General features: G+C 33.0%; 1 protein-coding gene across 2 annotated transcripts; it reads left to right on the top strand.

The window, feature by feature from the left end:
- The first annotated feature begins 6,256 nt into the window (after positions 1–6,256).
- LOC127108502 (uncharacterized) lies at positions 6,257–11,162 on the top strand. Of its 2 annotated transcripts, XM_051045978.1 has the most exons (4): positions 6,257–6,539; positions 6,859–6,918; positions 7,559–7,710; positions 9,722–11,162. In XM_051045978.1, the coding sequence occupies exon 4, from the start codon at positions 9,742–9,744 to the stop codon at positions 10,831–10,833; it is 1,092 nt and encodes a 363-aa protein (XP_050901935.1). In that variant the 5' UTR covers positions 6,257–6,539; positions 6,859–6,918; positions 7,559–7,710; positions 9,722–9,741; the 3' UTR covers positions 10,834–11,162. The 2 variants fall into 2 exon arrangements, with proteins under 2 accessions (XP_050901935.1, XP_050901934.1); XM_051045977.1 differs by lacking the exon at positions 7,559–7,710.
- Positions 11,163–13,268: the final 2,106 nt, after the last annotated feature.

The following is a 13,268-nucleotide window of genomic DNA, read 5'->3' as shown; positions in this document are numbered from 1 at the left end:
CCAAACAAAAAAGTTGTCATATTGCATAGAAAAATTTCAAACAATGTAGCAATAAAGGACAACAAAGGGTACTAAGCCTAAATTCTAGGGTATTTTATTTAAAATCTCCAAGATGGCTTTGATGTCAGACCCCATAGCATTTTGCTTGGCAACCACATTCTATAGCTGAGTATCCATTTTGTCTTGCTTAGCATCTACTGAAGCCAGTTTCTCCTCTAATTGCTCCTGCCTCTGACTGGTTTAAGCAACAGTTTCATAAGTCAAGGACTTCAGGTTGGGGTTGGACAAGCTTTGGTTGGGGTTCAGGGTCAGGTTGTGATTGATGTTCAGGTTGACGAAGGTTGTTTTGATCTTCTGATTTGTGAGATTCAGAAAATTGAGGTTTAGGGACATAAGGTGTGGTTTCAAGGGGTATGTCTTGAGTTGGTGAGATATCCATAATTTCAAACTCTGATACATCAAAACTAGAACTTGATTTTAAACTGAAAACATGGATAAAGGATTCAAACATGATGTTTTTGGGACTGGGTTGGTAGGGATTTGAGTAAAGTACCCGTTGGTTTTATTTAGTAGTGAACTCACCAGATAGGTGACTTGTCAATTCATCTAAGGCAGACGCTCTAGGGACAATTTTTACTGAGAAACATTCAAGAGAACTTGATTAGTGACATGAGAATATAATTCACCAACACTCGAATCAGAGGTTGGTTTGGGAGAGGGCATGGCATGACTTATATATAGAGTCTAGTCATGTTTAGGTGAGGGTGTATGTTATGAGCAATATTGTGGTGATTGATGAGGGGACGGTTTTTTGGTTTTAGGTTGAGTATTGGAAGAATTTAAAACTGATTCAAAGATAGAATCAAAAATCATACCTGGGACTGTAGTATATGTAGAATTTGAAGCTTCTGCACCAACTGTAGCTTCAACAAGGATGTCTTCTTCCGCAACAACTTCAAGATCTTGAGTCTCTGAAGCACCATCAAATCCCCTTACTTTCTTCAAAATAGCTTCTACAATATCCTCTTGTTGTAGAGCTTGCTCCATCAGAAACTCAGCCTCATAAGGATTTTCCATAACTTTATCCATCAAGGCTGATGTTATCAACTCTGCGCATTCTACAACATATTTTCTCATCATGTCCTCAACCAACTTCTTTGCTTCATTTGTCTTCCTGACCAAAGGTGGATTATCTTCCTCTTCCTCTTCTTCTTCCTCTTATTCGACATGAAGAATCATCTTTCTAAGTTTATTTGAAGGAGATGGCTTGTCAGAAGAAGAATTTGTCTTTTGAGGAGACTTCCCAGTGCATCTACTTATGGTCTTGGTAGGCATCAAAATAGCAGAAGAGACCACTTCCTTTACCTCATTCTAAATAGATGCCAAAGCATTTTTCTTGGATGGTTTATGAACCTCCTTTTGAGTTCCAGAAGCAACTGCTTTCTCTTCCTTGATGGCTTATAGACATTTTTCAAAAGCATTTGGAATGTCATCCATAATCACAAGGATACAAAATTCTTCTTTAGTCATCTTGATATACTCTAAAATCACTTATTGTCCATCATGGAAATAAAAGGAGAAATATCAATGTAAGCAGTCTTACCACTTCTAATGCTATGACTAGCTCCAAACTTCACCACGCCCTTCTTTTTAATGATCTTCACATGGCCAAGAACAACGACATGTATAATGTTACCATATGTCTCTTCCAGATTCTGAGTCGCAAAAACTTCCTTCAGAGCATCAATTAATCTGCTATAATTGAACAATTCAGATAATAGTCTGGCATAAGGAACATTCTTCTTATTATGCTTTTGGATTGATTTGATAGCATTGCACAATATGGTTGAAGATGTAAGCAACCAGGTTTAGCCTCTCATGATTCACCAGAAACCAGATGCATGGCTTGTGATCCTAGGAGATATAATACGAACTTCCTTCTCTATGGATCAAGAAACCAATGATGATTATGAATATAAGTATATATGCATTGTGCATATTCTTCACTTTATCAACCCCTTGATCCTACCGGTTCCTTGAGCGGTGAAATTGTCCGAAGACTCGATAAGAAGTCTTCCTTATCTATAGCCTTTCACACAATTATTACTATGGCAATGATGGAGAGAAAAGCCTACTTATTTTCAATGGAATTTGTCACCACTGTTGACAATCTCTCTTTCTTGCTAACAACTTGAAAATCCAATAAGATCTTTAAGAACAATTAGTTTCAAGTATGCGCATCCTCTAATCAATCTCAGATTTCTCATTATCAAGATCTAAACTCAATTGAAGTTGAAGATGTGAGAAATTTATAGCAAGACTTTGAACACTTAAAATAGAGGAAATTGATTTTCACACTAAATCACATTGAAAAATCTTAACATAATGATTGATGTTATATGTATAATGATGACAAAAATGATTTATATATGCTTAAGATGAAATATAGAAAATGGTTGAAAAAAGGTGGTTAGATTTGAATCAAGAAAAATATGATCTGAATCAAATGAGCAAAATAAGGTGAAATGTAAGAAATACCTAATTTTGAAAAATATGCCAATTGATTTAGATAAGAGAAAACCTGGTTCGAATCAAATACCTTGTGATTCGAATCAAGAACAAGATTTGATTCGGATCAAATAACCCATATCTTACATGATTTTTAGGCAAACGAATTTGATTATGATAATGTTCAAAGTTTGATTCGAATCAAATCAAATAGAATCAAACATGATTTTTGAAAATTGAAATTGATTCGAATCATGTACAAATTCTGATTCGAATCAAATCAGACAAAATTTGTTCTCATGCAATTGATCAGGATCAAGTGTAAAACCTGATCAAGATCAAATTGTTGAGTTGAGCTATTATCCAATTTGCCCAGGATAAAAAATTCAGTGTAAAATTGAATGATACGAATTAATCTTGTAAAATCTCAAATTTTCAAATATTCAAAAGCTTTTTGAGTTTTTACCTTGAATCAAAGTTTATCCAAAAATACAAAGTGATTTCATTCCACTATTATATGCTATTGATCAAAGAGAATTTAGATCAAAATCAAATCTAACCAAAATTTTATGCATACTAAACACAAGAAATGCAATTATGAAGGAGACTTAACGAATCAAAATAAAACAAAGATGAAAGCGATAAGACAAACAACAAAATAATGGGATATTATATTCATGCAACTACAAAAGATATATAGTGGTTCGATGGTGTTAATTAACCACTAAAAAATAATCACGATCTTATATTATTTTGATAAGTTTGATACAAACATTTTATTTACAACGAATTATCACACGATAATTTCATCTATTGATGCAGACACTTAAAATGATAACAAAAACAAGATCCCTCAAGATCTTGATCTAATAACCTCGATATCCAAAATAACCTTCTCCAAGTATTCGTGTGTGGTGATCCCTTGATCCCACCATTTCTTATCTGAGCGTATATTGGACAACTCCCAACTTTGCCTGTGAGCAATCTTTCTCCAACGCCATCAAAGAAGGACAACTTCCAACTACACCTTATGGACCGTTGATACTTGATCTCGCCAAAGTCTTCCTTGGAATATATTGAGAAACTCCCTTCTTGATCAATAGCAAAGAAGAAAAAATGCATTAAAGAAATGACACCGACACATATCACAAACAACAAACTTCAAACAAAAACATTAGATACCATAATTACCATTAGTTTCCTTCAATCACTCAATCTTTAGAGATGAAGGTCCTCAACAATGAAATATACTAAGGATGAAGATGATGAACTGTGCCTGAGTATCTCACAAACAAATATAAAAATACAAGTTTTTAGTCAAGGGATTAGATGAATGTGAATGAAGAACACACACACATACACAAGGTTCTCTCAAATTTCTGGGTAAATGGGTCTTGGTTATTAATTGTTATCATGAGCTTGATCAATCATGATGAACACATAATATTAATCAACTCACACTCTCTAATTCACAAGAAACAACAACAAATTGCACAAGAACAAGATGAAGCAAAAATAAGTGAATTTGATATTGATTACATTCAAGAAGTTATTCTAAAGAAAAAGAGAAAAATTCACGGTGATGAGTATACACACACTAAGAAAGGAAGACAAAATTACATATTTGTCTATATGGATTTCACTCACTTGTTACTTTCATCAAAGAAATAGTTATTTAAATCAAGGATGAAAATTGGGTCTCGTGAAGCTTTGATTCGAATAAAGAAGAAATTATGATTCAAATCAATTTGAGCAGAGTCCAAAGGTGGCTTTATGAATACAGTTGATTCGAATCAATTTTTACATTTGATTCGAATCAATTTTTACATTTGATTCTGATCACATGAGGTTGTTATTCGAATCATGTTCATTTTGTGATTCAAATTAAATGGTCCAGAGGCAATTCCCACTTTTCTCATAGTTTATGATTTGAATCATGTTTTACACTTGATTTGAATTAAGCAACTAAAAATCCAAAATTAAGAGTTCTAACTTGTTATTTAAGCAACTCATGTTGAAATAACAAAGTAGCAATTTGCTAGGCTAAAGAAGAAATAATATCATGGATCAAAATACTCTTATTTAATTGAGCAATGATGGTTCTTAGTGGTACAACACATAATAGCCGAAGTGATTACAATACAAAGGAAATACGAATAACATACAAACACACAAATATAAAATGAGAGACAAATTACGAATACGCAAATAGATTAATACAACTATATTTAAATTGACAAAAACATCAAAACAACATAGGATACCTTAACTACACTTTCATAAAGAGCTCTTCACCATCCATACATAAACTTGCTTTAAAACACCATAACAACCTTAAAACATGTAACCTTATACAACAAGTTATTGTCACGTATTGTACTTTCAACAAATACAAATATCAATGATAAATATGTGTATCATATTTTTCTTATCCTTGAACATAAATTTATCTCATATCTTTTTTTCTTATATTAATCAATGACAAATATTTATCAATCGTTTTTCTAAACATTGATGATAAATACTTATTTTTTATATTTACTATTGATAAATATATTTTTTATATAATTATCTATGACAAATATAGTTCCATATTTTTAAGTGAAAAATATTTATATGTTTTTTATTTTAATGGATAAAATATAATCGAATGAAATTTTCATATATATGAAGAAAAAAATATAGTAAAAAACCTTATATATTTATTAGTATATATATTTTTAATTTAAGATCTAATAATATAATATAAACTATAAAAAAATAAAAAAAATCAAAGGGAAAAGTATAATTAATTATACTACAAAACTTATATATTAATTTTAATATTTTTTAAATTTAAATATAATAATATAATACACTAAATTATAAAAAAGAGAGTATAATTATTACTCTTTATTAAAAAACTTTTACTTTTAATCAATGTATATTTATATATACTAAATACATAAATTACTTTATACTAATACATAAATTACTTTATGTATATGGTCCATTATATAGATTAATACATTAATTACTTAATGTATATAGTCTATTCTATAAATTAAATATATTAATGAAAGTCAAAAATCTAAAATATAAATTACGATTTATGAATATGTATATTTATTTTTCTTATTACTTTTTCAACTAAATATATATTAAACAATAGGTACCAATAAAACTTTTTTTTATTAATTAAAGTGAATAGAAAAATTAAAAGCTTAAAAAATTTATTTACAAAATAGATTCTTAAAACATTCAGTCATTCTTAATCAAACATTTCTTAATGTTTAGAATATATTTTTGTTCCAAAAACTTAATTGGACATGACAAAAAAAAATGAAAACTCATTTGTAAGTAAAGAAAAAAAAAAGAGGTTGTCATTTGATGCTTATCATGACTCCATTTAACACCACGATGACACCTCTGCGGGAGTTCCGTGAGGTGCTCTTCTTTATTCTTTTTTCGTAAAAACGAAAAGAAGACATTTACAATAAATTATTTTCTTTTCTCAACATTTTAATTAAATAAATAAAAAATATTAAATCCATTTTACGATTATAATAAACCGTAGGATAGAACAGAATATGCTCGATTGATTCGTAGGTTTCACAAAACGAAGCACGTGAAACCGAAGGCGCACTCCGTGCCACGTCATCATTCATTCAATTTCACGATGAGTAAGTTACAATTTACAAACACAAGAGCGTGGAGCGTGTTTGAAACTCGCTACATAAGCGCGTAGGAATAAACAGTTTATTGTGGGAGAACATGGGTAGATTGTAGCGTAGAAATGACTCGAACATGGCGACTGTATGGTTTCACTTTCTCTCTCCAAAAGCAGATTAGAATTAAGAGAGAGAAACACTAACACCCACCCACACTTTTTCCTTTCATTTCTTCTCCCTCTCAATTTCCCTCTCGATTCTATCGCCTTTACTTTCGATCCTTTTCCTACAACAGAACCCTATTCTCCTCTTTCTCTTTTTTTTCTTCCTCTTTCTTAAATTCTCTTCATTTTCTTCCATTTTATCTATTTTTTCTTCCTGGTAAGATCATTACATCTCTTTCCCTTTTGCCACATTTGCTTCTTGTTGATTTTTTTGTTTTTAATAAAAAATGGTATTTTTATTTTATTTTTAATTTGTATGATATAATATTAGGTTGTTGATTGGATCTAAGAATGATGGATGAACATGTGTTTGTTGTCTTAGGTTCATGTTCTGGTTAATATTATATTATAGATTTATGTGTGAATCTTACTTTGTTAGTTGTCTTTGCTTGCTGTTGTGTCTCACCTCGTTGTTTCCTTTTGACTTGTATATGAATCTTATCCTAATATTTGCTGTTGTGGTTATTTATTGACAGATGCAAACTGATTTCTCCAACTAAATTGTTGGATTCATTCATAACTCTATTTGCTAGCTGGTGAGTTTTTCCTTATCTTTGTAACTGTTTGATGGTGCATAAGTATATTATAACATGGTTTGTTTACAGGAAATAGAAAATGAGGCTTCTTTGTTGGTAGAATGGGGCTGTTTTGAGTTTTTTGCTTTTTCTTTCTGTTACTGTTTGCATTGCATTGAATACTTGCACTGTCTTATGTATGTACTCTTCATCTTCTGGATGTTTGCTAGTTGGTATTAGTATAGGTCTGTTTTCATTTTGTGTCTGGCATGAGCTATACAAACAGAATAACGATGTTGTTTATTTAAATTCAATTATAAGTAAAACACATGTTTTCATTTTGTGAAGGTTATCTAATTATTGTGTTGGTTTGATACACAACTAGTTTGTTTTTTCGCTTCTCATATACAACTTGTTATATTCTATTTTATGATGTTAATAGATTCAATGTTATGAACTAATTTTTGTGGTTAGAGAAGTTTTGCTTAAATGAAATTTGTAATATTATGATCCACCTGTTTACTAGATCTGGCTGTAAATTTTGTTTATAAGCGATCTGGCTGGTGCTGTTAGGTACTATGGACCAAAATTCATAGTTTAGACTGTCAAAATGTATAAGAGTCATTGATGTATTCTCTTATGTCGGTTACTATCCTGGCAGATTATAACCTGTGGTATCCTGCACCCATGAGCCTCTGAAATGTGGTTATGCCTGCATCTGTGAATTAAAGTGATTAGGCATATGCACTTCTCCCTGTCATTTTCTAAGAGGAATCTGAATCTGCTACTTTATTCTTTCTGAATAAATAACAGGTTGTTCTAGGTGTAGTATGGAGATGCAATCATACTTTCAATTTATAGTGTCATTTTGATGAATTACTCCATGTCCAAATTCTTTTGACTTGATTGCTTCCAAGAATTGAGGTCTTTTGTGTTAGTTGATGAGTAAACTGATCTGCAGTGATTGGCGGAGCACAAATTATTTAGTCTGTGTAACCACCTTTTAGGCATCCTGCCTGATGAAAGTGACCGTTGGTCTCAAAGGACAAAATAATATGTTTTTTCTTTCCTTGTATGGAGCGTTTGTTACATCTGTGTAATTCCTTGTGGATATGAAGAACTGAACAATTTTAATAATGATAAATTTAACATGAATTTCAAGGTTAAAATAATTGAAGAAACACCTTTTCTAGGTCTGAGATTTCTGAACAATTCCTACGTGTAATGCATCAGATGTTGCATTTGATATGGCCAGTACATCTAGGCATTTATTATCAGCAGTTTTTAAAATAATCATTAAAGATGGACAAATGGAGGAATTGAACATTTTAGATTGGTATATATAGATTGTTGTTGTATATATAGATTGCAATCATATGAACAAGTACGTAAATTTCTATATCAATCTTTTCTTTCTTAATTGTAAATTGTAATAACCGTTTTTTTTATTTTTATAAAGGGGCCTAGCCCCAAACATAAAAGGAAAAGGAAGAGAAACAAAAAGCTAGAAGCCTCTAGGTAAGGCAACAAAGCTCCTATCTGCCAACATGGCAATGGAGGCAAAACCAGGAATCAATCCTAAAACTGTGTAAACTGGACATTTCTGATACTATTTTGAAAGCGTTTGATGAACGGTTCAAAGATTATGGTGAGATCAGGGTACTTTACTGCAAGTGTTAGCATACATAATTAAGAAAACATGTTTAAACCCAAGCGAGAAATCCCCTTTTTAGATTCTTTGATGGGACTCTTGTTGACTCTATATTTAGGTTGTTTTTCATATCATAATTGAAGAAACACCTTTTCTAGGTCTGAGATTTCTGAAAATTTGATAAATATTTAGTGTCTGTGTAGGTTGTTGAAGATGAGTATGTTACAACAGATAAGTGGTCACACAAAACTAGATAAAATTAGGAAATGTAAGATTAGAGTGATACTTGTGGAGATACACCTAGTATGGAAAAATTTGAAGTCTCGCATTATGTGGCTTGAACATGAATGTATTTGGAGAAGATAGTCAGCAGCATCAGCAGGGAGTTACATTAGATGAACGATTGTACAATAGCTTTAGGTAAAAGAAGATCAAAGAAAACTATTAGCCAAACTATTAAGATGGATTTGTATTCAATGTCCTTTCGGTACACATGGTCCATTTACCCGACTCTGTCTAGTAAGAAAAGGCTTTTAGTGTGAATTTTTTCCTCTCTGTATATAGTTTACAGGCATGGATATTGGTCTGTCCGTAGATTCATAGAAATATCAAAGTGCTATGGTGTAATAAACTTCTGGAGTAAAATTGTTTGAGTAGTAGTTTGGACAATTTATCTATGAGACTGCGATAGAATGTCAGTTCACTTTCTATAAGGAATTGAATTTTTGAAAGATAAGTGAGACATCTTTTGGAGTGAGGGAACAGGGTACATGCTTGAGAACTGATTATTTGTGCATAAGTTTGGGCCGTTACGTTTCAATGCAGAAAAGTAACAAATATATGTTTGTAGAATGCTAAAAATTGCTGTTTTTCCTTGACAAAAGAATGATGTTTTTCTGTACTTCCTTTGTTTTGCTTCTATTGGAAATTAAATTCCTGTTTTGTCTGAACCTTTTATTTTTTTGTGGACGATGGGTTGTTAATTGGTCTACATTTAATTTAACCTCTAGTTTCTTGAGTAAATTATTTTATTTTATATAATTGTTTGTTAGTCTCTGAATTTTTCTAGTTTACATAAAACAAGTATGTTAATGCGATGATAGATTCACTGCATGATATCTAAATCCCTGAAATCAGAGTATTCTTTTAACTGTTTTGTGGTTTAAACTTCAGGTTCTGTTGGTGTTTCGAAAATGGCAAAAGGAAGCAGGGGACGATACAGGATTTCTTCTCGTCAGTACAGGCTGACTCCATACCCACTGGCTCGATGCAAAACGGATATTTGTGAGGAAATGTGCCAAAAGAAATGCTCTAAAGCATTGGATAAGAAAGAGTGCGAAGATGTAACATGTTCTGTGTGCATGGAATATCCACACAATGCCGTTCTTCTTCTTTGTTCTTCTCATGACAAGGGTTGCCGTCCCTATATGTGCGGAACTAGCCTTCGTCATTCCAACTGCCTTGATCAGTACAAGAAAGCTTACACCAAAGTAATTTCAGCACGTAATGGACAGAACGTACTGGGCAGTCCATTTGTGCACCATGATTTGAACGTACCTGATGAGAAGAATGAAGTTACTGAACTTGCTTGCCCCCTATGTAGGGGTCAGGTTAAAGGTTGGACAGTTGTGGAACCTGTGCGGGACTATCTCAACGAAAAGGAAAGAAGCTGCATGCAGGAAGACTGCTTGTTCGTTGGGAGCTATAAGGAGTTGAAGAAGCATGTTCGGGCAGAGCATCCTTTGGCACGTCCACGGACAGTAGATCCTGATGATGAGCAGAAATGGAGATGGCTTGAGTGGGAGCGTGAACGTGAAGATGTTATCAGTACAGTGACATCAGCCATGCCAGGGGCAGTGGTTTTTGGAGATTATGTTATAGAAGGTCGCCATAATAATGACTTCGATTCAGATGATGAGGAAGGTGCTCTTGAAGCAGGTAATGGAGATAGAAATGGTAGATTTCAGATGGGTATGGAAGCTATGAATTTCTTCCTCCTGTTACATGCAGTTCGGCAGGGGAATGATCTCAACAGCATAAGTAGACGGATGAGGCCCGAGCTGGCCCCCAATAGGTTAACCAATCAGAATGAGGACAATGAGCTGGATGTCATACTGGATGTCTCGGATGATGATAATGATGATGGAAGGTACAATGAAGGCAATGACGATGGTGTATCCCTGGTTAGCCGGCTCCGGCGGCAGGGTGGTGGCAGAGTTCTGTTGAATCGTTCAGGCAGGAGGCGTAGGCGTAGAGAAGCACAATCAACAATGGAAGGAAGTTGATGATTATGCACAGAGGAGGTTGGAAAGGGGCAAGTTTCTTAGGTATATATTAGTTCAGAAAATTCAGCACAGCCATTAGTGGTGGGTGGCTTTAATAACATTGAAAGGGTTTTTCTTTCGGAAGAAGGAAAATCAGAAGATGGGCATTTTTATTTGTTGTAATTTGTCTTTCATGTACATGTACATTCCTTACCTTCCTCCTATAGTCTTTATTGCTTTTGCACATTATAATGTGAATTTCACTCATGTAAACATTTGATTGTATGAAAATCTTTGGCAAGAATTTGATTGCCATGAAAGGCTCTCAGGATTGAGCAGTTGCAAATTTATTCAGGACTCTCACTTTCAAAAATCAAAACTTGCAGGTGAAATTTCATATAATAACTTGTTTATAAGCCAAAATGTATGTACTATCCGTGTAAGAACCAAGTTAATTTTGTCAAGTGAATTTGTGATCTTTTAAGACAATAAATTAACTTGGTTCTTACCATATAAAGTAAATTTTATATATACATATAAAATAAAATTTACCTTTTTTTATAGGTGAGAGACATAATACTATTATTTATAAGCTACGCTACTTTAGAGCAATTTTATATTTATATACTTAATGTGTTATGCACTGGTGTAGATTCACATACGTTTGATTCAACAACTGTGCTATTTGCAGATGAATACTTGTTTCAGGTTGGCCAACAATCCCGATCTAATTCAATTATCAATATAGATTCACATAACGCTTAAGACCAACTCAATCTAATTGTAGGCGCTCACTCAACCGATGAACAAATGAATGCTCATCCTAATGCCTCATACTAATGCACTCCACTGAAGTAGAGCCACACTTTCATCTCAACTGCATTGAAGGAGAGCCACACTTTCATCTCAACCGTTGATACTCATCTTATATCTCGTGTTTTGTGTCGTATCCCTTGGTGAATATTTTAATCGTAATATTCATCTTACATCTCGTGTTCTGCGTCGTATTCCTTGGTGAATATTTTAACCGTAATTCCTATATATATATATATATATATATATATATATATATATATATATATATATATATATATATATATATATAATATATATATATATATATATATATATATATATATATATATATATATATATATATATATATATATATATATATATATATATATATATATATATATATATATATACCTCTCAAGTTTTGTTGACTTGAGCACTGTAGTGCTAATCTTACATGTATGTTCCACTTCGTTCAGTGAAGATACATACTACCGCACTGAAAAACTTTCTACAATGGTCATTATCGACATACAACACATTTTATATTTCAATATAGAATATTGACACCTTATGTGGGAATCGTATTCTGATTCTCACGAATTATCTTTACATTCTCTCAATCTCTTCCGTTGCACCACCACAATTGTTTTCTATTAGTTATTCTAGACATCATAATTGTTTCCCTTATCAAGTTCTAATCACTCTTAACCTCTCTGAAACTGTTTTTTGTAATCACCTTTAGTGATAAGATCTTAGGCGACTCGATCTACCACTTATCATAAAACAATTCTCGTGCGTGACGTCTCCATCGAAGATTCTATTGTGTTAAGACATTGTCGTGCCAGTTCTTACTCTTACAATATAAATCTACATTTGTGCCAAAATGCTTCAATCTTGATCACTTCAGCAGTTGTAGTACCAAGTCAAATCTGATTCCTCAATCGATTGGAGAGTAATCTCTTCAACCTCCGTCACTCTAGCAACTATTTTTTTTCATCTTTCATAACAACTCTTTATTCCACCGTCACTCCAGTCTTCTGAGCCAGACCTATCACAAAGTCTCCAACAACTCCAAGCGACGTTGGGAATGCATAGTGCAAACAAACTCCTGACAAGTATCTATAACTTAGTGAAACAATAAAATCCAAGTCTTATCACTTAAAGACACTTCCATATATACGAGAATCAGAAAAAAAACTTGTTAAGTCGCAACTCAACTAGAGGTGCTATAACATCATCACTCTAGATCTTCCTTGAGAGACACTCCCGTTGACACCGCGTCACAACCAAAAAGAGCGCCAATATTTCCAGAAAGACGTCGTTGTCGCCATCACAACCGTAATTCCCTCCTCTTGAATCAAAAGGGTGGTGATAAGAGACACACTCCAACTGAGAACCGCCATCCCAGGAAGCCTCTCTCACAACTGAAATAATTCATTCACCATATACATTATTCAAATGCAAAATTTTAAAAACCTTGGATAATCCGCAGAAGCTGACAATTAAGGCAGAATCGGGGACCCTTACGAGCATACTGAGCATGTAAACATTATGCTTGATTATCACCAGAACATGAGTGCGGAAAAAGGCAAACTATTTGTATTGAATCTCAAGGGAGCCTCTGATCGGGAAAATAACAAGTGTACTATTTTACTGAT

The sequence above is a fragment of the Lathyrus oleraceus genome, chromosome 7 (genome assembly GCF_024323335.1).
Source record: "Lathyrus oleraceus cultivar Zhongwan6 chromosome 7, CAAS_Psat_ZW6_1.0, whole genome shotgun sequence".
NCBI classification, from domain to species: Eukaryota; Viridiplantae; Streptophyta; class Magnoliopsida; order Fabales; family Fabaceae; genus Lathyrus; species Lathyrus oleraceus.
The sequence above is the reverse complement of the archived record's forward strand: the minus strand, read 5'-3'. Positions and strand labels throughout refer to the sequence as shown.